General features: G+C 42.0%; 2 protein-coding genes across 3 annotated transcripts; both read right to left on the minus strand.

The window, feature by feature from the left end:
• Window positions 1-1,119: 1,119 nt before the first annotated feature.
• Window positions 1,120-4,241, minus strand: LOC116732207 (uncharacterized). Of its 2 annotated transcripts, none has more exons than XM_032582242.1 (6): window positions 3,156-4,241; window positions 2,700-3,032; window positions 2,544-2,585; window positions 2,330-2,371; window positions 2,193-2,221; window positions 1,120-1,375 (listed from the first exon to the last, which is right to left on the minus strand). In XM_032582242.1, the coding sequence occupies exons 1-6, from the start codon at window positions 3,214-3,216 to the stop codon at window positions 1,253-1,255; spliced, it is 630 nt and encodes a 209-aa protein (XP_032438133.1). In that variant the 5' UTR covers window positions 3,217-4,241; the 3' UTR covers window positions 1,120-1,252. The 2 variants fall into 2 exon arrangements, with proteins under 2 accessions (XP_032438133.1, XP_032438132.1); XM_032582241.1 differs by having other exon boundaries at window positions 2,330-2,440; window positions 3,156-4,234.
• A 2,596-nt stretch (window positions 4,242-6,837) lies between these two features.
• On the minus strand, window positions 6,838-8,850 carry LOC116732216 (uncharacterized). Its single transcript, XM_032582250.1, has 5 exons — window positions 8,767-8,850; window positions 7,981-8,643; window positions 7,327-7,443; window positions 7,202-7,245; window positions 6,838-7,059 (listed from the first exon to the last, which is right to left on the minus strand). The coding sequence occupies exons 1-5, from the start codon at window positions 8,819-8,821 to the stop codon at window positions 6,940-6,942; spliced, it is 999 nt and encodes a 332-aa protein (XP_032438141.1). The 5' UTR covers window positions 8,822-8,850; the 3' UTR covers window positions 6,838-6,939.
• Window positions 8,851-23,105: the final 14,255 nt, after the last annotated feature.

A 23,105-nucleotide genomic window follows, 5' to 3' on the forward strand; every position in this document is an offset into this window, starting at 1 on the left:
GTCTCTGTGTCTCCGTGTTGTCCTGTTCTCCCCTTGATTACTCCCAGGTGTTTCTCGTTCCCTAATTACCTCCTGTGTATTTAGTGTCACCTGTGTGTCTGTGTCTTGGTCGGGTCCTCGTCTCATTTTGGCATCTAGTCCATTCGTATGCCTTGTTGCTACCTGCGTTGAGCCCTGGATTCCGCTCAGCAGTGCTGCCTCGGTTTTTGGACTGTGTTAGATTTTTGTTTGTAACTCTGTGCATTAAAACCACTATTTTTACTCCGTATCTGGGTCTACAGCGTCTGCCTCACCACCACACCCAGCACTTCATGACATTACCAACAGAAAGAGGTCATTTGTGGACATTGAGGACCTTTTCCGTATCCTCACTTTTTTTGCAGCTCTACTTCACTCTGCTAGTTCGATTTTGAGGAATAGTGTAAATTAAGTTTAGGTCAATGTTATGGTTAGGAATAGAAATGTAACCGTTTGAGGGAAATGTCTGGGACTAGGTATAAATGAAATCGCTAAAATGAATGGAGGTCAATACAGATTCACAAAGATCTCTTTGTGGGAACGGTTTCTTTTGATGGGATCAAAATAATTTACCTCACATTACAAAATGCTTTTTTATTTTGAAGTCAAAACATTTTTAAAAAGCTATGATGGTAGGATGGTCAGAGTGATTTAACATTGTCTGGGACACACTTCAAAGAATCAGTGTCATGTCTGTCAGTCTGTCAGTCTGTGGTGTGTGCGTGTGTGGGCGTGGGTGTGCGGGCGTGTCCGTGTGTGTGTGTGTGTGTGTCGGCGTGCGTGGGCGTGTGTGTGCATGTGTGTGTGGTCTGTTGATGCCTAATCTTTATTTCAGTTGCTCTCAGACCACACTCTGCTGTCTCTTCCTGTCAGTGTCTCTGTGTGTCTCACTCCTCACACAGCAGGCCACTCAACTGTCTTATTGAGGAAGTCCAACAATCTGACTCCTCCTTCAGTTCAACTCCATTCTGTGTGTTGTGTGACAAAAAGCAGACAAACCAAGACAATGTAACTTTTATGGTTAACAGAAATAAAGAAGCCATGCTGAGATCGAGACAAACTGAACACGTTAATAGAGTTCCTAATGAAGTAAAATACACATTATAATTCTTTCTTTATTTTTACTATGCACTCGTGTTACATGCAGATGCATTGAAGGGTTCAAAAGATCAGTAAATTAATGTGATACAATCTGAGTTTCATTTTCCGTTGCAGTTCCTGTTGCTTCCTGAGTCTATCGGGTGGCAGCGTACACAACATGTGGCTCCAGGTCCCTCTGAGGTCCAGACCTGTGGCTCTTTTTGGCCTTTGCTTGGAAACTCAGAGCTGCATAGTTCAAATCGTCTGGATCCACATTCTGAAACCCAGAAAGAAAGAAATGATCACATGATAGTCAAACAGGGGTTTATGTGAATTAGGCATCATCTAAGGTTTATGATGCCTTGATTATTGAAAGTTTTAATGATGAAACTTGATGTATAAAAGTAAAGAAAGTAGTTGAATAGCCTTAGTGCGTTGAAATTTCAGACAATATTGAAATAAAAAGACAAAATTCAACTGTTCAACATAAATTCATGTTGTTGTTTTTTTTTCATTAAAGGAAACACACAACAAATTGGAAGGTATCTTTTCTTCAGTCATCCTTTTGTGAACTGTTAATCTTTTAGTCTGAATTTTGAGATTTTGTTTTTGTTGTTTTAACTGAGCCACAATTATTATTCAGACTACAGACAAATATTTCTGCCATCCTCCAATCCAGTGAAAGTTGCTAACAGTTGAATTAATGTGTTTTACACATTTATTCACAATAAACCAAGAAACATCTGAACACTAACTGCATTAGTTGCAAATGTCCAAAAGCAACTAATGCAACAACTCTCAGCTTGTGCTGTGTTCTAATGAAATAACTTAATTTAAATTTTTATGTGTTTTCAAAGATAAAAAAATAGCTTTGTTTAGGGGAAAGCAGTTTGATTTGTTATAATTAGTGCCGTGCAACAGTACTAGGTTAGATATCAGTAAAAGAAGCAGCAAATAGCATCTGAAATGAAAATTATCTTGTTGAGCTTAAAATAAATGGTCAATTGTAGAGCTATGGAGGAAGAGACAAATCGTCTGATCAACTGCAATATTTGAAATCATTCATACAGATTAATTTAAATTACTCAGTTTACCTCGTTTCTTTCTTTTTGCTGCCTTGAAGCTAAAAGACAAATGGAAAAGTCTGGTTAGTTTATTGCTGATTACATATTTATTGTTCTGTTCTAAATTAGCTTGGAATAAGTTGTCCAATAATATAATCAAACTGTACCTCTCTCAAGTCTCCTGTTTTTAACAGCCAGAACAACGACTGCTACAAAGAGAAGAGCAGTCAGAGAACCTAAAATCCCAGGCATCAGGTCCATCAGTTGGTCCGCTTCTTCTATAAATATTTACATATTACATTTTTTTTTCATCTATTTAGCAGAGTGTTTTTTTTACTCCAGTAAAATCCAGTGAACTCTTCTCTAAGACAAATAACCTACTTGTATTATCAGAATCCCCCTCGTCTTTGGAGTCTCTGTTAGCTGAAAGTATGGATGATATTTTTTGGTCGGTTATTTCTTTTTTTGCAGTAACTTTGTTATTGTACTACAATGACAACGTTCTTAGAAAATTAAGGAACACAGAGTCAGTCTTACCTTTAATGATTAACTCTGTTGCTCTGCCAATAACTGTATGTTTCTTTACATAAAATCCACAGAAATACAACCCAGAGTCCATCAGGTCCACTTGTTTGATTTGAAGAAAGAAAGTTGTCTTGTTGGAACTCATGATAAATTTTTCACGGTGGAATCCATCGCAGTATGAAGGTTCGCCTTCAGCACCGTACATGGAGGAGATGCAGCTGGGTTTGGTTCCATGAACCACTCTGAACCAGTCTGTCTGGGTTGGAGATGGAGAAATGTTGGAGCAGAACAGAGTGATGTCCTCACCAGGATGGACGTCCACAGTTAGAGACTCACAGATCCAACCTGAAACAAACAGATTCAACTCTAAGATGACAAAAGTAAATCAGTAAAAATGGAAGACTGATGAAGTTAAAGAACACAGTTTAAATGGAGTCCATGTTGAAGATGATTTTATATCATACTTACTGTGGCTGCAGAGAAGTATAACTGTTACCTGCATGAAGTTCTCCATTCTGCGTACAACCATGTCTCAGTTTGGCCGCTTCTTATGCAGGGGGATTTATTAGAAAGGGGAGTGGTGAACAGTTCACTTCACATCAGAAGGCTTGTGTTTCTCTTGACCAAATTTTAGCTTCAATTTAAACAAATAAAATTATTTAAATACCATCGGTAAGCTAACAAACCATTTTGATTATTGTCCAATACTAACAGTAGTACGGCAACCTGTCATTCTAAAGCAGTCTCATGAAGAGGATGTGCAGGGCTGTCCATAAATATTGTGATTTTTTCGGGACAATCCTTCATCTCCACCATTACTTCCAGAGGTTCCACAGAAGCCACTGAACAGAACCAGCCTTGTTCATCACTCTGTTTAGGTTTTGTAAAATGCCCGATCTGATGCTGCTGCCCCAACACATGATGGCAGAAGAGATTACACTCCCCACAACAGACCTATAGAAATCTGCAACAGCTTGCTGCAAACTTTGAAAGATCCAAGCTTAATCAAAGTGTCCAGTCTGCTCTGTCCCATCTTGTAGACATGATGTTGACTCTCCGGTCCAGTCTGTTGTCCAGGTGAACACTGAAGTATTTATGCTCCTTCATCACCTCCCCCTTTTCTCCCATGATGGAAAGTGTGTTTTACTAAACCTTGTTTGTTTTGAAATCTACAATCATCTCCTCTGTTTTTGTTTAAATTGAAAATGAGATGATTGCTACACCATGTCACAAAGCAGTGAACCAGCCTGCAGAACCATCTGAGTATTTCTGCATATAAAATGACTCTGACTTGCTCTGTTTTGAAGTGTAGAGAGTGAAATGAAATGATGAAAGAACATGCCCCTTTGGTGCTCCTGTGCTGCTGACCATCTGCCTCTAGACAGCAATTTAGTCTTACAAACTATGGTCTGTTTGTCAGGTAGTCATTGATCCAGATGGTCCGGTCATTGATCCATTGTCTCTCTGGATCCAGTCATTGATCCAGAGACAAATCAGGGTTTGGCCAGCCAGACCTGAACAAAGTAAAATGCTCTGGAGAAATCAAAAAATAAGATCCTCACTCTGCTGCCTGCTTTGTGTGTTTGTTGATGCATGCGTATGTCAGAAGGAGGTGTATTATGTAGTGTGGTTTTCCTGGTTTAATGCCTTATTTATGTATTAGTTGTGTTGTCACTGCACACCACTAGAGGGAGTAACAGACTTTAAGGATGCAACTAAGGAACAGAATTAGAAGCATATGAAACAACATAAAGCTCTAAGAACTGTAAAATGAAGTCAACAAAATGGTGAAATTCAAATATATGCCGAGTGGATCTACTTCATAAGACTGAGGATATGACATGTAGGCGACTTCAACTCCAACACCAAAGCAATAAGGAGCTTTCAGGGGTCCAGTTTTCTGCTGGTTTGCTGACTCAGATGGGCCAACATGAGTCTCTCTGAGACCTTCATAAAGTCTCAGGATGTTGGGACACAAAATCTGTCATGATTGGTGACTAATGGATGAGACTTCTGGAACCACAACAATGGAACCTTCGTCAGGGTAAGATATGTCAAAAACACAGATGGCAAAAACACTCTCACCTCCTTATGGTAAATTGCCTTTACTTGTGTATTGATTAGTCAAGTCTGGAAAATCCCAGAGCACTTCACAAAATGATTATATTCAGTCATTTACACACACATCCAACGGCCCTGGGACAATCTAACAGAGGCAACGCTGCCATGAAGCAGCACCACTGGACCCTCTGACCACCACCAGCAGGCAAGACAGGTGAAGTGTTTTGCCCAAGGACACAACAACAGAGGCGGACAGAGCATGGGATCAAACCGGCAACCCACCGATTACAGGATGAACTCCCTCCACTATCACCAGCCATCATCTGGAAAGTGACATTCTAAGAGATCAATTCCTTGATGGTTAGCTCAGGGAGATTAGTAGTTTGGACATTTTTAACCATCCACAACAACAACAAAAAATTATTAATTAGTTTGCTTGTTTCTTAGTTTTGTTGAGAATATATTAAAATGTTGCACTGGCGAGTTTTGGTTGGGAAAATTAAATAATACTGTAAATATACACAATCAGAATCTGAACAGAGCCTTTCATCAGCATGACTTCGCTTCCTGTACCGAGTCCAGGAAGCAGAGGGTAGATGCCCTTCATGTCCCTGCTAAACAGTGTTTAACAGACAACCTTAGCAGCTGTAAACATCTGTCTCATTACCCGGGAAGCCAAGTTTATATAATAAACTGCCAAGCTAATATTTTTAAATTGTGTTTTTCATTTTGGTGCAGAAAGCCAGCTGAGTTTTTTTTAGGGTAGGCTATGCCACCTACTGGCATAAATAAATAATTGTATTTGACAAAATATCCACTTGTCTGTTCTGACACTGTAAATGTGTCTTAAAGGTGTCAAAAGACTCATCTCTTCTGATCTTAGAAGTTTTTTTTTCTAAAACTCTACGTTAAAATGGCTCCTTTCACTTGAGCTTTTCTGAAACATCACTAGATGCATTATTCAGGTGGAGTTTGCTGCTTCTTTGGATATGACTGATGGACTTGAGACTAATTTGACATGGTGTTTGTCAAATATTTTCATGAACTTTGTATGTCGCTCTTAGAACAACTGTTTGACAAATTATTTGAGAAAAACTGTCAATAATGTCTTTTGGATTCACTAGTAAATCCTGTCCTTTTAATATAGAAGATATAAGAATGAATGGCAGTCTCAGTGCTTTGCTCTCTAGTGTTCTGCGTGTTTTTGTGGTTTTATTTTGGTCACTTTCAGCAGAGAAGATCTGGATTTTGAACGGCTCTCCCTGGACATTTATTCTCCATTTTCATTGGGTCGAGTTTCACTGAGATCTTGGTTGAGCAGTTCAATGGTATTTAACAGGCAGGTTTGCTCATTAAGCTTCAGCAAAGTGAACTTCACACACCAGTGTGTAACTCCTGAGATTTTCAGATGACACCATTGTGATTGATCTGACAGATGAGCTGGTCCACTGCAGTCAGAACCAGATGTAGCTCAACCCATTCAAGACTGTGGAGATGACAGCAAGTGTCTAGAGAACAGCCCTCAACCTCTCTATGTCCCTCATCCTCAACAACATGGTGGCTTCTTTGTCACTCTGTTGCCATCTTTTACTAGAAACCCAATTAAATCTTCATCTTCTTTTAGGTCTGTAGTAACTTCTGGAGTAAAACAAAGTACATGAAATTCTATGGGAAGATCTTAATTTATCAGCCTTAGTCCACAGCAAGTTGTGTATTGATATCCATGATAAAGAGCAACTGAAGAGTCATAAAGTTTGGCAAAAGCCTGGTAACAAGGCACTCATTAGATTCAGGTGTGATGGAGCAGGGCTGCATCTAAAACCTGCAGGACAGAAGATCTTCGGGACGATGGTTCTAAAGGTTACTATGGATACACAGCATAATAGTTTTAAAAATGTGTTTGTGTGCAAACCACCTACAGTATATCGTTTGAAATTAGTGACAGTATAAGGACCTGGAACACAGATGAGTTGAGGGACGGGAATGTGTAGCACAACCACTGGAGAGGGTCTTGAATGCATCTAGATAAGATTAATAAATCAGACAAGCTGAATGTCACGTTCTTTGACAGAAACCAACAAACTCATGATCTGGTTTTAATGAAATAACTTTATTGCAACACTTTACATTTCAAACTGTGACGAAATTCTATTAACTCAACACATTTCAGAAACAGTCGAAGCAAATGGTTCTAGCGCTTCACACTGGAATAGACGCATTCTGTGAATGTGCCGTCCGCTCTTGTTCTTGATATGTTCATCTTTTGATGACTTACAGAAGCATATTGGAGGTTTTCTCCATCTTGGGATTCCTAAAGTGTAGAGAATATGTACCACAACAGATGCTTGTTTAAAAAAAAAAGAAAGACTTCAGAAAGAACAAAATGTATTGTTCCACTCCCCTCTTTGCTCGTTGCTGCAGAAACTATTTGAACTATTTGAAACTATGCTTACCTGCATTCTTGGGGAAGCAGATGATGAAGATATTTCAGTGGAATCTGTGTGTAAAACAGAGCAAGAATAGTTTCACTTTGGAGCTTAAAGAGTATTTTATCTGACTTTCAAATGGCAACACATACCTGCATGCTGCCTTTTGCTCATTTTGAAGACTGAGACAGCCAGTGCAGCTGCCAGCAGGGTGGTGAATGTCAAAGCTCCACTCAGGAGATAAACCAAGACAAGAGAGACAGCTTCACCTGCAGAAAAACATGAACCAGTAAACAATTGGCTACTGTAGTACAGATTTCACACCCATCTTGGTGCCTCAAAGCTCTTCAGTCTCCATGCATTTAATTTAGAGTGGCTCTCAAAATCTGGAGCTGACCACTCCTTGTAAAACTAGAGGCCTGATATTACAGGAGATTTTTTATTTTATTTTTTTACAGATAAAGGTCTTTTTGGTCTATTTTCATGAAACTCTTGAAAACATGAATTTCTGTTACTACTTAGTTCTGATAATCGTGCAAAAATCCATTTCAGAAGTTGTAAAGGCTCCTAAGTTCAATTAATTTCTGTCTTTGTTAAACTTATCAGAAGGATACATTTTGTCATCGAGTCTAGAAGATGAAATGCATCCAATTGTGTTTTATTTACATTTTTTGTTGCCGGAAAAAAAAAACAGAAATGAAACCTAGATGAGGAATGAGCAATCTGAATAATATGAGAAGCAGGATTGTCTGAAAATGTTTGGTTCAAGATGAACAAGTATTTGTGGAAATGAAAAAATGGCTCACCTTCAGAGTCCAGCTTGGTTCTGTTTCCAAACAGTATTTCTCCACAGGAGGCAACAGCACAGTACGTCCCATTTGGGACCTTCATGGGCAGGTTGTACACACAGGTGTGTGTCTGTGTGCTGGGATCACTCCTGCCCCCCTGAGTGTAAATGAGTCCAGGATGGGATTCTTCAGAGTTTCTGAACCAGTAAACACCGTGTTGTCCACCACAGCTCCCAGTTTGTACCGCACATTTCAGACTCACAGAGTCTCCTTGCTCGATGTTCCCAGATTCTGACTGACGGACCAAAGTCTCGATAGTAGGACCCGAACCTTTTACTCTGAGCGTAGTTCCTTCACAAAATTCATAGTCATTTAAATTGCTCTGGACACAGTGGAAAGTCGCAGCATCTGAAATCTTCACATCTGATATCTTCAGCACAACATTCCTGTAATTTCCAGTGTCCAGCGAGAAACGAGAGTTGTTGAACTCCTCCTTAAAGATTGCAGTGTTGGTATGTTTGTAGAATGTACACATGAGCTTCGGTTCCTGTCCCAGAATTTGTTTGTACCAGTAAAACATCACCGCTGCGTAATCTTGGCAGAGGCATTGCAAAGCAACGTTGCTTCCAACATCCACTGAGTAAACATGTAGCGATGTCTGTGTCAAGTCTGTCGAATGAGCTGAGGACAAAAAAATCACAAAATGAAACATTTACTTTTATTTAAAGAACTTTGTGCCGCATGATAAGAAGCAAAGATTCTTGTTAAACGTTCAAGAAAAATCAGCTGCAGAAGCAAACTTACCCATAGTCACCACAAGCAGAGTTGCTGAGTACAAAGCTAAGGTTTGAGAAGTCATTGCACTTTAAAATGCAGAGGTGAAAGAGCTGAAGGTTAGTACATTCACCCCTCTTTAAACTTAAGACTGTTTCTGATTGGCCAATCAGACTTACAGTCTACTTCTGAACAAATTTTCAGTGCCACCTACCTGAGCAACTGATATCTCTTGAACTCTGGACGGACCACATAAGTATTACATTTATATCGCATTTATTATTTAACCACTTCAGATTAATGTCCTTAAACTTTGAATTCATCTCAGTGATGATTTTTTTTACACTATATTGACTGTAACCAGGCAGAGAAGAGGGGAAGACATCCAGCAAAAGTCTCAAGTATTCGAACCCGGAACTGTAGCCTCGTATACGAGGCACCCGCTCTACCGCTACATCATGCAACAAACTCTTCAAAGAAGCCACACTTTCCAGTTTATTAGTAACTGTGCCCAAACTCTGTACCCATTGCTGAGACATAGTTGAATATTTCAAATGCTTTAATTGAGGAAAGGAAGGGACTCATTTATGTTGAAAATGTATTTACTGTCCACATATCCAGGACTGGTTCCAATCATCAGAAGTGACCGCGCCCTCACCCATGATCTAATGTTAGCTGGTACATTAGAAAGAGTCAGAGGCAACTTGACGGTGAATGAAGGTGAAGTCTTTATTGTCCCACACAAATACTACACATAATGACAATCAAACAAATCCACAAGGAATAAATCAGCAAGATGTTCTAAAATTTGCCAAGCTTGGCCAAGTCAAGAGGTTTAATTAGGACAAAAGAACATTAGTGCTGGTTGCACTTTATTGTTGGTAACTTGTACCTTTGACCTGAGGCTGGGGTTCCCCAGTCCAGTCTTAGAGCTACCATCCTGAAATTTTTAGATGCATCCCTTCTTCAACACACCTGAATCAAATGAACTGCTGGTTACTAGGCCTCTGAAGAGTTAAATGATGGCTGGTGAGGGAATTTATCCATTTGATTCGGCGTCGTTGAACCAGGGATGCATCTAACAGTTGCAGGATGGAGATCTCGAGGAATGGACCTCTGACCCGAGGGAAGGAGAATAAATTCCTCTTAAATGAGTCAATTCTGCTGACTAAGATTGTTTTGGCCTTTTTTACAATCTGTCTATTCCAGATATCAGACAGGGTGAGCCATTGAATGCCGATTATTCATCCATCCATTTTCTAACACCCTTGTCCCTACTGGGGTCAGGAGGGATGCTGGTGCCTATTTCCAGCGAACATTTCGGGCGAGAGGCGGGTTCACCCTGGACGGGTCGCCAGTCTGTCGCAGTGCCAATTATTCTATTGGTCATTTTAATAAAGCTAAACAGAAGTTCTTGTTTGTCCAGGACAAGTTGCCATTCAAAACAATGAAACTAGTTTTATCAATGCTGAAAAGTTTAAGTCATTTTTATGAAATACAGTCTTTGCAGACCGTTCTTGCAAATTGCTGCTACTTTAACAATCTCTCACTTAAATTTGAACATTATGCTTGAACATTGATTGACCTCTCTATATTCACTGCAAGCCTGAAGCCACAGGCAGTCTTCCTGTGTACAACCAAGAGGTGAAGTTTCCATCAGTGGAAACCTGTTTGCTGTATTATGAACCCTCTTTACCACAAAACGTGAAACCAAATTCAAACACTGAGAGCTGACTACTTGTAAAGCTCTACCTTCCTGTTTAGAAGAGGGTACTGTTAGGTAAGACAGATTTCTGAAGATCAGAGCACGTTTCCATGGTGCTGCTTGATTGGATCACCTTGTCATGCAAATAACCATGGCAGCCCTTCATACAGATCACATGAAATGTTTTCTTGTCAGATCTATAAGGCCTGTTTTTGGACATGTCTTATTGTGGTTGGACTGCAGCCAGCATCAATAAGTAGATGAAAGCTGTACTTGTACATGGACTCTAGCTGATCCCCCAGCTCACCTAAGATTAACAATTTCTGGGTCTACTTCTTGACTTTTTGTCTAATTCACATAGCAACAGAGACCTTGTTCGTACAGATCATATCATCTTGATATGAAAGATATGAGCAAGCTTTGACATTTTAAGGCTAAAAATCTTCAACTTTTGATGAGTTGATGAACACGCTAACTTTAACTCTATTTTTGGCTGCATTTGCCACTAATTACATATTGTATTGATTGATACTGTGTACTTTTCAGCTAAATTGTTGTCATTACATATTCATCTTTGGTTTGCTATTGTTGTTGGTTCTGTTTTTTTTCTCTCTCTTTCTGCAAGTGTAGAAACAGACTTACAGGGTTTTCTCTTCTTTTTTTCTTCTTCCTTTTCTCCTCTACTCTTATCTCCTTTCCCTTTAAACTTTCTGTTCCACCTGTTTCCCTTGTTCTTCTCTTTTTCCCTTCCCACTGTGCCCTTTCTAATTTGTCTTCTTATTCGGTCTTAACAGGTTGATCAGGAGTGTTAGTCAAATATTAGGGATTCACCTATCCATGATCTATTTGATCAGTTGGATAGACGGTAACACTTTATTTGACGGGTTGTGAATAAATCTGTCATAACACCGTCATAAACATGACATAACACCTGTCATGAACATGAGTGAGTCTTCATGAATATTTATGACTGTTGTCATAAACTGTCATTCGGTAAATCATGATAATTTTAATACAAAGTTGACATTATTCAAAATGTCTTTGTTATGACATCTTGACATTAACCAAGAAATCATGATCTGACATACATTTGTTATAAAAGTATTACTGATTAAACTTTAGCATTAATAACATAAAGCTACATAATCTTTTAAGTTTAATCAGTAATACGTTTAGAACAAATTTATGTCAGATCATGATTTTGCAGTGGTTGAGGTGTCAAAGCTCAAAGACTGTCAGGGACATTGTGTAATGTTAAAAAAGTTTTGGACACATATGCTATACTGCACATGGACCAAACTTTGTCTTCATTGGTTCATTTCTTGCTGGGGGCATAACTTGGAATGTGTCTGCTTTTGTCAATCGGAGTGTTAACACTAAGAAACATAAAATAAACTGACTGTGGCTCTAAACCTTCTTTTTTTCTGTCAGCATTCTTTTAAAAAACACACACACACACACACATTAGCTCCTGAGAAACCTGTTGGGTGAAACTTCCAGGCGATAAAGTTATTGCTTCAAAACCTATTTTGATTCAAATATTTCATAGACCCTCAAATCTGCTTGTTTAAAACACTCCTTCAGTTTTGAAACCCACACATTTCAAACCCAACAGTTCTCTTTTGCAGTTTTTTCTTTTGCTATTTTTTTTGCTCCTTATGGTTTCAGTTCACATTGATCATACAAAATAAGACAAATCTGTGGCTTGTGGGTATGGCACCATGCTCTGTATGGACTATGTTTAGGTCCTGTTTCTGTTTTTGGGGGCATATAGAGGCGACACATCGGTGGTTACCTGCGGCGCTGCTAGCTGTGTGTGAGAACAATTCTATTTAGAGAAGCTTCAAGTCAGAGAATGAGTCCAGTGGTTAAGAACATGTCTGAGGTTTGTTTGCTGCAGCCTGATGGAACACACACATGTTGGCTTCATACGTTCTGATTGCACCAATATGCTAACATTTCATATTGATAACACAAAGATTAGCTTAGCAAAGCTGCTAAAACTGATTTTTCTGATTTGAAAAAGTCGAAACTTTATCAATTGCGTTTCTTTGCAGTCAAGCATTTTGTCCACATGGTGCCTCTCTTGTGTTTTTGATCTAATTGTCTTCGGAAACTGTTCATATTGGACTTAGAAAAAGATACTTATTATTTTATAAAAAGGAATTTGTTCACACCAGAATTACTACACTATGGTGGTAATCTCGATTAAAACAAGATATACCTTTGCTGCGTCTGTGAAGGAAGCTGAAAGTTCTGCTTGAGATCCTAAAGATGACAATGACAAATGGTTGAATTGATAAGAAATGAGGCCAAGAGAGACATGGTAACTCTGGAGGAGAAGCGGAGATCCACGGCTCAGGTGGGAGAACAGAACAATCAAGAATCAGGCAGAAAGTCTGAGAAAAGAAAGGAGCAAGTGAAAGACAGCTAATGTTAAGGCTAAAAATCAATACATGCAGAATGTAATGTAAAAAGAAAGGGTAAGCATGAATTGTTTTTCAGAATAATAATAATAAACACTAGTTTGAGTTGATCTGTTACATAAAATCCCAATAACATATATTGAAGGTTTGTTATGGTTAAGGTTTGAAGGATATGAATACTTGCAAGGCCCTGCATGGACTAGAGTAATATAGTACTGTAATATTTAGATTTTTTTTAAAAATTAATAAAATGATGGAAATCTATCATTATTATGACTTTATGGAAGAAATACAGTCAAAATGTCTTCAGTTGACTTTCTCTGCATTGACATAAACACATTCAGTCCAGACGGAGTTTTTCTGTCTTGCTGACAGATTTGTCTGGACACGGTCCTCATGTTGGACCTGCAACGGGATTTATCACAAAATAAGTTCCACAATATCACACAAATGTGAATAAAATGCTGCTCTGAGCACAATATATACCTCTGCTGGGGTTGTGGGTGGAGGTGAAAGTCCTGCACAAGACCCTAACAGCCAATGACAAATGTTTGTTACCTCCAGTAGCAACATTACAGGTACAAATGGAAAACGTTTCAGGTACCAAAGCAGCAGTTTGTCTTCTCAATGATCCAGATTAAGGATCCCAGATAAACACTCAGGGCGCAGATGGTGAGGATGATGGAGGAGATGAATATCGCAGCGTCGGGGTCGACCGTAAAAATGCTTTGAGACGTTACATCATCTGCAAATAAGGAGCACTCAGACTGATGGCAACATCCTTAGTGATTCTAACTCCGCCAGACATACACGTACAGACACACAAATGCTCGTTTTAGTAATTTTCTTAAATGTACCATTTATTAATGGAAGTTAGTTGTTTATTTTATATTAGGTGAGTTGGAACCATGTCTGATTTATTTTTGTCAACAAAAAGTTTTTTTATGAATATAGTTTTTGTTTGATTTGTGTTTCATTTCTCATAATCACTGTAGAAAACCTTGGTGTTTTAGACTCCTTGTAGTGCAATGTTGCCCTGAGGCAACAAACCCAAATCTGGTTCCAGGAGGTGCCAGGGTCCCATTTTATGATTGATATGTAATTAGGGACCACCAAGCTCCCACAGAATGCAGGAAAATATTTTTTCCCCAAAAAATGAAAAGTCATGCCACAGAGGGCTAAAAATGAGTTTAGTTCATGTGAAGTAATGTGAGGAAGGAATCCCACAATGCATTGTGCCAACGGCAGTAGCCACTAATTCAACCACTTTTTTTATTTGTCACAAAGATTAGTTTGAAGATGTTTAAGGCGAAAAGGTAGACTCCAGCGCTTCATGCATGCAGTCAGTTCATCAAGAACGACAACCTAAGAGTACAGCTCTAATTATTTAAATACTGTTTATGTAATTTTAATACTCGGATTGTTCAAATTACTAAAATTCCACAAGTTAATGTTACTCATTCAGTTAATTTAATGAAAACTACAGAAACGAGGCAATGAATTTTCATATATTTTTTAAGTAAGGAGAACTTCTAAGTTTTTGCAGTGTGCATGCATTTTGGTACTGCCTTACTGTGAATAATCCTGGTTCCTTTTCCCAGCAGCACGTGTCCACACGCAGTCACAACACAGTGGTACGTTCCTGCGTCATCAGAGTCGATGTTCTTCAGGAAGAGCTTGTGCACGCACGTTTCTCCGCTTCCTGCCCTCTTACAGCTGCTGGTTTTATCCCCAGATGAGTAAATTATGTCTGCAGGAGAGGCGTGAAGGTTTTTCAGCCACATGACTGCGGTGAGTCCTGCTGAGCACTGACCAGCCTGAACGGTGCAGCTGACGGTCACCGAATCTCCTGGCTGAACTGAGCGGGTCTCTGGCTGCTGGACAACAGAGTCGCTGCTCAGCTTCAAGCCTTGGAAAACAGATTAGATTAAACGTAATGACTGGCACAACGTCGGGTTAATTAGAAATGAATCCTCATTAGACATTAGTACCTTTAAGAAACAGAAAGGTTCCTGATCCAAACTGAACCTTATCCCGGTGCATCTCTCCACAGAAGTATGTTCCAACGTCGTCCCAGGAAGTTGCTGATATCCTCAGGCGATTGCTGATGCCGTCAAACTCAACTGAGAAACGGTTTTCAAATTCACCAGCAACTACGCTCCGGTTGTTCCGATTATCAACTCTTGCGATGGGCTGCAGTCTTCTTCCTGCCGTCAGTTTGTACCACACCCTGTTCAGAGCTGCGCTCTTCATGCTGCATTCGATGGCGGCCGACTCGCTGAGCTTCAGCGTCTGAACGGAAACGGGCTGAGAGATTTCACTGAACTCGGCTTCACCTGAAGTTGACACCCATTTTATCAGCTTTGCGTTTGAAGACGGAGAGAACGGTTGAACATGAAAAGATGAATTACTCACACAACGAGGAGAGCAGCAGCACCTTCAGAAAGAACACAGCCATCGTTGGTGCTTCTTCTTCTTCCTCAAAGTAGTTCAGAGCTCCTGACATGGCCGACCGTTCCACAGATATATCGGTTTGTACCGGCATTGAGCCACGTCTATCGTGTCTCATTGGTGGCTTAGTGCCCTCCCACTCATGACTTAAAAACGAGGAAGAAAATTGTTATAAGCACTTATTTCCCAGCTTAATAAAACCAATGTCAGTTCACCAACAATGTAACTTTTGGCTGATTGGATTTCCAGATCAGTTGCAGCTTTGCCACCATCTGCCAGCCTAATGTCGACCGTTATCACAGCAACGCACTGAGAAACAGACTTTGAAGCAGCTTTTAAAAAGAAGATTTTACATCGGTGGACATTAATGGTTTCACTTTGCCACAAAAAAAACGGATCTGTTTAAATGTAATCACTAGTTTTAACTTTAACATCTCATCTACTTCATCCTTTTAGTTCATCACAAGTTTAAAATTCACTTCCTCTTGTTCTTTACTCACCCTCTACAGTTCATTTAGTGGCCATGCAACATTTGAAACTTTTTGACGTCCTGTTTGTTTTTGGCGCATCTGTAGCAGGGACTGTTCACAATTCAGAGTATTTTTTTAAGTCATCAGTCAACTTCTGCACTGTGAGTCTAATGGTTATGTTAAGAGAACAGAGTTCATTGGTTGAGAGGCAAGGGACTCCATGGATACAGAGTGATCATGGGGAGAACATGATCACTCGTGTCTTACATTGCAAACGCAATGTAAGACCTTCTCCTAAATCTACAAAATGAAGTATATTCACTCCATGCAGACAGGCTGGGATTCAAACCCAGGACCTGCTTGCTGCTTGTGGCAAGCAGTGGTACCAGCTGTTCCTCTGTGCGGCCTGCAGCCAATCACCTACGCCAGTCTAACCGGTCCTAGCCTGTTTGGCGCCCTGGGCGAACCACCTTTCCAGCACCCCTCTCCTTCCACGAAGATGTTGAGAGTTGGGGGTGTGAAGGAAGGTGTGTTGTGATGATGTATAACTATTGACATTCAGATCCTCCACTCATGCCGTCCCCCACATGGTGCCGCCCAGGGCAGTTGCCCATGCTGCCCATATCAGAATCCTCCACTGAGTCTAACTATAAGCTTTATGAAGAGGAAAGTTTATGCCAAGTTTTTCCATGATGGTTTTTCTTTCCCGTTTAGGACGGTTCCATTTTGACATGACATTAGAAACAAGACATTTAATAAACTGTGACTGTCATAAGGTGCGGTGTAGAGGTGGTGAGGCAGACGCTGTAGACCCAGGTAAAGTGAGAAATGATGATTTTTAATGATGAATATCCAGAATTTGCACAGTCCAATAATGTCCAGAATACCGGGCAGCACGGCCGAGCGGGAGCCAGGGCTCGACGCCTGTAGCAACCGGTTACAAAAACAGACACGACGACGGACTGGATACACAGACGACAGACTAACAGCCAAATGAGACGAGGACCCGACAAAGACACAGACACACAGGTGACACTAAATACACAGGAGGTCATCAGGGAACGAGAAACACCTGGGAGTATTCAAGGGGAGAACAGGACAACACGGAGACACAGAAAACTCGAAATAAATACACAGAAAAACACAGAACATGACAGTGACGGTTAATATTATGACCCCGGATCCAACCAAATTAACCAACCAAACATTTACGGGTATAACATGTTTATTGGATTCATTTACAGTAAATCAGGGAAGTTGGTCAAATCGCAACATAAAACAAAAGCCTATTGTCTCTGTCAATTCTATTGTTTTGACGCATAAATGATCCGGTGTTTAGCAGGCTCTGATTTTTTAAAAATCTAATACACTCTATAAAACACTATATAAAAAAGATAAAGAAAAAATGGAAAGGTTTGAAAAAACATGAGTAAAACTTAGATGTTTACAAAATAGATCAATTCATAGAATTGAAAGGGGATGTTCTCTCTGTTTATATTAATGTCTGACCAACAACTCTCAAGTGCAAACGCAATGTAAGACCTTCTCCTAAATCTACAAAATGAAGTATATTCATTCTCAGTTGCTGCTCATTTTTACATCTACAGATGAATAATGGAGGCTGTCTGTAGGTTGGCTGGTGGACTGGAAACAACAAATAAACAACCAAATATGAGCCTGGAGGAAAAAAAATAACTCACTGAATCTGTTCTTAATCTGTTTTTAAGAGGTTCTCAGAAATGATATACAATCTGATTGTGACGGTACCTATGCTATCCCGATTGGCAACTTGAATTTTAAGATAACTAATTTAATAGTACTATAAAGTTACCTTTAAGGCGCACAGGCCCGCTACATATGAGGCACGAGACAATTCCACTCAGTCCAATCAGTTTATTTATTTCAATTTTCTAGTCAGAAATATATTAGTTTAAAATCACGCACACATTAAAATGACATTTACTTGGTTATACAGTTCAGTCCTCACAAATCAAGCAATAGCAGTCCAAGTTAGGAGTCCGTCCTGAGACGAACCGCCGCGCCACAGCAAACGCCAGCCAGAGCGGCACCAGAGGGATCAGGACGAGCTGGTCATGAACCAGCCTGAATCAGCCACACTGGACGAGAGTCAAAAGCCAGCTTACGCCGACCAGGACAGCGGGTATGAAGCCGACAACCAGGGCGACGGGCAGGCCGCCGTCAGCCGACGACGAATAACCAGGTCACAGGCGGACGGACCGTCAACCAGGGACAACAGAGTACGGGCAAGCAGCCGGCCAAGGACAAACAGCAGCGTCACTGAGCTTGATGCGTTATGCCTCTGGCAGGGAGAAGAAGCAGTCAGCTGGTACAAGTCACCAGAAGAAGGCTTGAACAGCAATTAATGTCTTAAGCGCGTCAGTCGTATAGCGCCAGTGAACAGTGAAGTCTGAACCGGAAGGAGAACGTGTTGTCTACCAGGTGAGGGAGGGCCCTTTATATGCAGGCAGCGCTACAACCAATTAAAGTCAGGCACTTGTGTGGTGCGTTCAGGGCCCACAGGGCATACTGCCACATTCCACCCCCCCAAACTGCATCGACGTCCTGACGATGATCCAACTTAACACCAAGGTCGAAATACCGCAGACATGGTACTGGATGAAGGCGTTTCTCTTACTGCTGGCCTTGGAAGATGATGGAGATTATGATGCTGGCCAGCAGTTGATCGTACAGATTTACGCACCGACACCCCGCTGGGACCAGACTCTGCAGCTGGTACAACTGGCAATGAGGTAGGTTGATTTGTGGCCACGCTAGGAGCCACAGCAGATCCTGAAGCCCTAGGAACCGCATCAGAAACCACAGCAGCAGGTGGTGCAGATGTTACTTGCTCCTCAGGCCATGGCCTCAAGAACAAATCACCCTCAAATGACAGCTCACCATCTGAAATGGAATAATGTTCAGGAGATGCAACTTCAACAGAACCTGGAATAGGTGCATCAGCACCAATTAAAACCTTCAGCAAAGAGCGATGTACCCTTCTTACCCTGGTCTGGTCATGAACTGGTGCCACTGAATACACTACCCCACCCTCTCTTGGGACTTGAACAACTATGTGTTTCACTGAACTCCACAAATCCTGAGTTTTCTGACGACCTTTACTCCCCAGATTTCGGATCAACACAAGCTGGCCCTCCTTAAGAGGAGCTTCTCTGATGTTTTTATCATGATTAGCTTTTCTGCGTCCTGCAGAAGTCCTCAGTTTTTCTCTAGCACCCTCAAATGCTATTTGCAGGCGGGTCTGATGTTCTTTGACCCACTCATGAACAGTTCCAGCAACTGGATTTTGAACTCTTCCCAACAAGAAATCAACTGGAAGACGTGGTTCTTGACCAAATATCAAGAAAAATGGTGACTCACCAGTTGATTGATGAGGAGTGGTGTTATATGCATAAAGCAACTGGGGCAAACAAACAGTCCAGTTTCGTTTCCGGGACGTGGGCAAAGTTCTCAACAGGTTGTGAAGCGTCCTGTTAAAACGTTCACATTGACCGTTACCAGCTGGATGGTAAGGCGTGGTACGAGATTTAATGATACCGTACAGGCTGCAAAGCTGTTGGATCAAATTGCTTTCAAAGCTGCGGCCCTGGTCTGAATGGATGCGTGCTGGTACTCCAAATTTTGCAAACCATTCCGTGACCAGGACCTGCGCTACAGTGGAAGCGCGCTGATCCCTGGTTGGGACAGCCAAGGTATACTTGGAAAAAACATCGGTCATTACCAGTACATTCTCTAGCCCAGATGGAGTTGGCTCTAACAAAGTAAAATCCATTGCCAGAATTTCATTTGGTTTCGATGCAAGCAAATGGCCCAAGAAACCACGAGCAGGTGGCTGGCTATCTTTGGCAACCTGGCACCGCTCGCAGATTTTACACCAGTCTGCTACCTCTTGTGACATACCTGGCCAATAACAGCGAGACCGTAGCAACGCTAAAGTCCGATCCACTCCCTGGTGTCCATGTTCCTGATGGACCTGAGTCAGTACGTCCTTTATCAGGGCCTTTGGCAGGAGAAGTTGGTACACTGCCCCACCACCATCGGAACGAAACACCTGCCGATATATTAGGCCATCCAACTCAGTCAGGCGATCCCACTGGCTGAGCAATGCAAGAGCAGATTGTGAAAGCCCTTGCCGCTCAGTACGGTTTGGCCGCTCTTTTCTCTGCCAGAAGGAAAGAACCTCTTGAAGAGCTGGATCAGCCTGCTGGAGAACACGGAGATCACCAGGGTCAAAAGAGGGAAAGACAGTCACAGAAGACTGGAAGATCTGTATTTGCTCACTTTTCACAGCTTGCTGTAGTGGCTGAGGCACAAGAGTACCTGAACCCAAAGAAGTCACTTCCGGGGGAGCCGGCCAAGGCCGGCGAGACAAAGCATCAGCATTTTGATTGGACTTAGCAGGCCTGTATTTTAACTCAAAGTTAAAGGAAGCAAGCTGGGCTGCCCAGCGCTGCTCTACTGCTCCAAGCTTGGCCGAGTCCAAATGGCTCAGAGGATTGTTGTCTGTATAGATAATACACCTGTGGCCCAAAAGGTAATCTCTAAATTTTTCTGTCATTGCCCATTTCAGGCCCAACAGCTCCAATTTCATTGAGCTGTAATTTGACATATTTCGCTCGCTAGGTCTTAACCCGCGGCTAGCAAAAGCAATGGGTCTTATCTTACCATCTTGCTCTTGTGACAAAACTGCGCCCAACCCACTGTGACTTGCGTCCACCTCTAAAATGAAAGGGAGGGAAAAATCTGCATAAGCAAGGACTGGAGTAGAAGTGAGCTTGGCTTTAAGAGCCTCAAAACTCTGCTGACACTCCTCAGTCCAGGCTCCAACAATACTCTGGGTAGCCTTCCTTTTAGGCCCTTTACTAGTTAGCTCTGCTGCTCTACGATGCAAGGGGGCAGCCATCTTAGCAAAACCTTCTACAAACCTACGGTAGTAGCTAGCGAATCCCAAAAAGGAACGCAACTCAGTGGCTGTGGTGGGCACAGGCCAATTTGCTACCACCTCGATTTTAGCAGGGTCAGTGGCCACTCCCTGGTCAGAAATTACATGACCCAGGTAGTGCACCTCCTTCTGGAAAAAGTGGCATTTGCTCAGTTTGGCTTTAAGGCCCTCCTTCTGCAGCCGTCCCAACACCACATCCAGCCTCTCAAGATGTTGCTGTATAGAGGATGAAAACACAACAATGTCATCTAAATACAGTAAAAGGGATTGGCATTGCTGGTCGCCAAAAATGCGCTGCATTAAGCGTTGGAACGTGCTCGGGGCATTGCATAGGCCGAAAGGCATGCGATTCCACTCAAAAAGCCCGAAAGGTGTACAAAAAGCGGTTTTATGGCGATCACTTGCTGTGACAGGAACCTGATTATAACCACTAGCCAAATCCATAGTGGAAAACCACTGGGCCCCTGTCAAAGCATCAAGGGACTCCTCAATGCGAGGGAGTGGAAAAGCATCCTTCCGTGTCTTGATGTTAAGTTGACGATAATCAACACAAAGCCTGATGCTGCCATCCTTTTTGCGCACAAGCACAATTGGTGATGCATAGGGGCTGGAGCTTTCCCTAATGACATTTGCTGCCAAAAGCTGATTTATGTGGTCCTTCACAAGTTCATACTCTGATGGAGGAATTCGACGGTAACGCTGCCGAACGGGAGCGTCATCAAGAAGGGGAATGTCATGACTGATCAGGTTGGTGCAACCCAGGTCCTGATCATTAGTGGCAAACACCGAAGTGTATTTACCCAAAAGTGCTCTCACCCGACCCTGTTCCTCCGCAGGCAAAGATGATAAATCAATTGCCTCGATCCCATCTGCGGCAGGAGCAGCAGCTGTTTGGGAAGATACATTTACAAATAATGGGACTTCAGTTACGCCCGCTGGAAGACTCACCACACTAACACTATTTAAAGTTCCCACAGTGGTACGAGGGTAAAGCAACACATCCGTGTGGCCCACATTTACCACTGGAACATAAGCAGTGCCCCGGACAACCTGAACTAGCGCAGGGGATGCTAACAAACCAGCTGGTAAGCCAGATTCCGATGGTTCAAACAAGACAGTAGTGCCTGAGTATTTCTCACAGCAGGTGGTAGGCACAATCTTCATTACACCTCCTGGAATGCGGCAGGCCCTCCCACCACGCACCCTAACCTTACTAGGCTGCTTAGGAGTCTGCTGCATTTCAGCTGCATGACATTTCTGTAAAGCATTAACCAAGGGCTTGGGAGATGCCACAACCGGAGTCGTATTAAACAAAGCATGACCATGCTGTCCAAATAGCTCTTGGTAACACTTATTTATGACGTTCATCCCCAACACACCAGGAACAGAAGCTGACCCACTATCTGGAGGGTTTCTCACCACCAACACCCCACAGTGGGGCACCAACTTGCCACACAGTTCAATAGATACTTCCAAATAGCCGATGTAAGGAATAGGGAGACCATTGGCTGCTTTTAGCTGTAGCCAGTGGCAAGCTCTCAAACGCTCGTCGCCCCAGGGCTCAAAGAATTCAATAAAAAAGCTCTCTGTAATAGTGGACACCATTGAACCAGTGTCAACCAGGCACGGTACCTTTACCCCAGCCATGTCCACTTCAATGTGTGGGCAAGAAGCAATTAATTTAGGCGCATCTGCTGAATACAAACCATTAGTTGAGCCTATGAATGCCCCACCCGAGCTGTGGCTCTGCAACGCGGTGGGCGCTAGTTTTCCGGAAGCTGGCTTCCCTGACGTGACCCTGAGAGAGATTGCTGACGGAAGGCAACGCGGGGCCCCCCACACTCCCTAGCAATATGTCCGGGCTGTTGGCACCGTCGACATATAATAGGACCGCGACGTGGAGAGCGGCTACGCCCTTGTGCAGTTTGAAGGAGGGAAATGCTTTGAGTAAGCTGATTAAGTTGCTCCTGTTGCTGTTTTAAAAGCTCTTTTAACTCATTAACCTCTCTCTGAGTGGGGCTAACAATAGATGGTGCCCCACCACGCACAGCAAACTGAAAACTGGACGCTAAAGGCAGAGAATTACTCCTGCCTCGCATACTAGCTGGCAACCCCTCTAATTCCCACCTCATTGCCTCACCTCTGACATCAAGCAGTGTTGCTGCCGGTTTCAGACGAACATACTGTTTCAGCGCACGACTGAGCGCACCATCAAGGACATATTCTATGAACTGGTCACGCAGGAGAACTTCAGTATTAGGCATATCCCTAGGAGCCTGTGCTTTTACTTTCTCCATGAGGCTCATCAAAGCAAGGGAGAACTCTTGCAATGTTTC

Source organism: Xiphophorus hellerii, chromosome 14 (genome assembly GCF_003331165.1).
Source record: "Xiphophorus hellerii strain 12219 chromosome 14, Xiphophorus_hellerii-4.1, whole genome shotgun sequence".
NCBI classification, from domain to species: domain Eukaryota; kingdom Metazoa; phylum Chordata; class Actinopteri; order Cyprinodontiformes; family Poeciliidae; genus Xiphophorus; species Xiphophorus hellerii.

What these genes read in the sequence shown, in the direction of transcription:
- LOC116732207 (XM_032582241.1), bottom strand. Translation starts at nt 3,216, where the DNA reads ATGGTTGTACGCAGAATGGAGAACTTCATGCAGGTAACAGTTATACTT. An exon ending in TATACTTCTCTGCAGCCACA is followed by an intron (nt 3,033 to 3,155) that starts GTAAGTATGATA and finishes TGTTTGTTTCAG; the next exon opens with GTTGGATCTGTGAGTCTCTA. An exon ending in GGGGGATTCTGATAATACAA is followed by an intron (nt 2,441 to 2,543) that starts GTAGGTTATTTG and finishes AAATATTTATAG; the next exon opens with AAGAAGCGGACCAACTGATG.
- LOC116732216 (XM_032582250.1), bottom strand. Translation starts at nt 8,821, where the DNA reads ATGACTTCTCAAACCTTAGCTTTGTACTCAGCAACTCTGCTTGTGGTG. An exon ending in TCTGCTTGTGGTGACTATGG is followed by an intron (nt 8,644 to 8,766) that starts GTAAGTTTGCTT and finishes TTTTGTCCTCAG; the next exon opens with CTCATTCGACAGACTTGACA. An exon ending in AACCAAGCTGGACTCTGAAG is followed by an intron (nt 7,444 to 7,980) that starts GTGAGCCATTTT and finishes GTTTTTCTGCAG; the next exon opens with GTGAAGCTGTCTCTCTTGTC.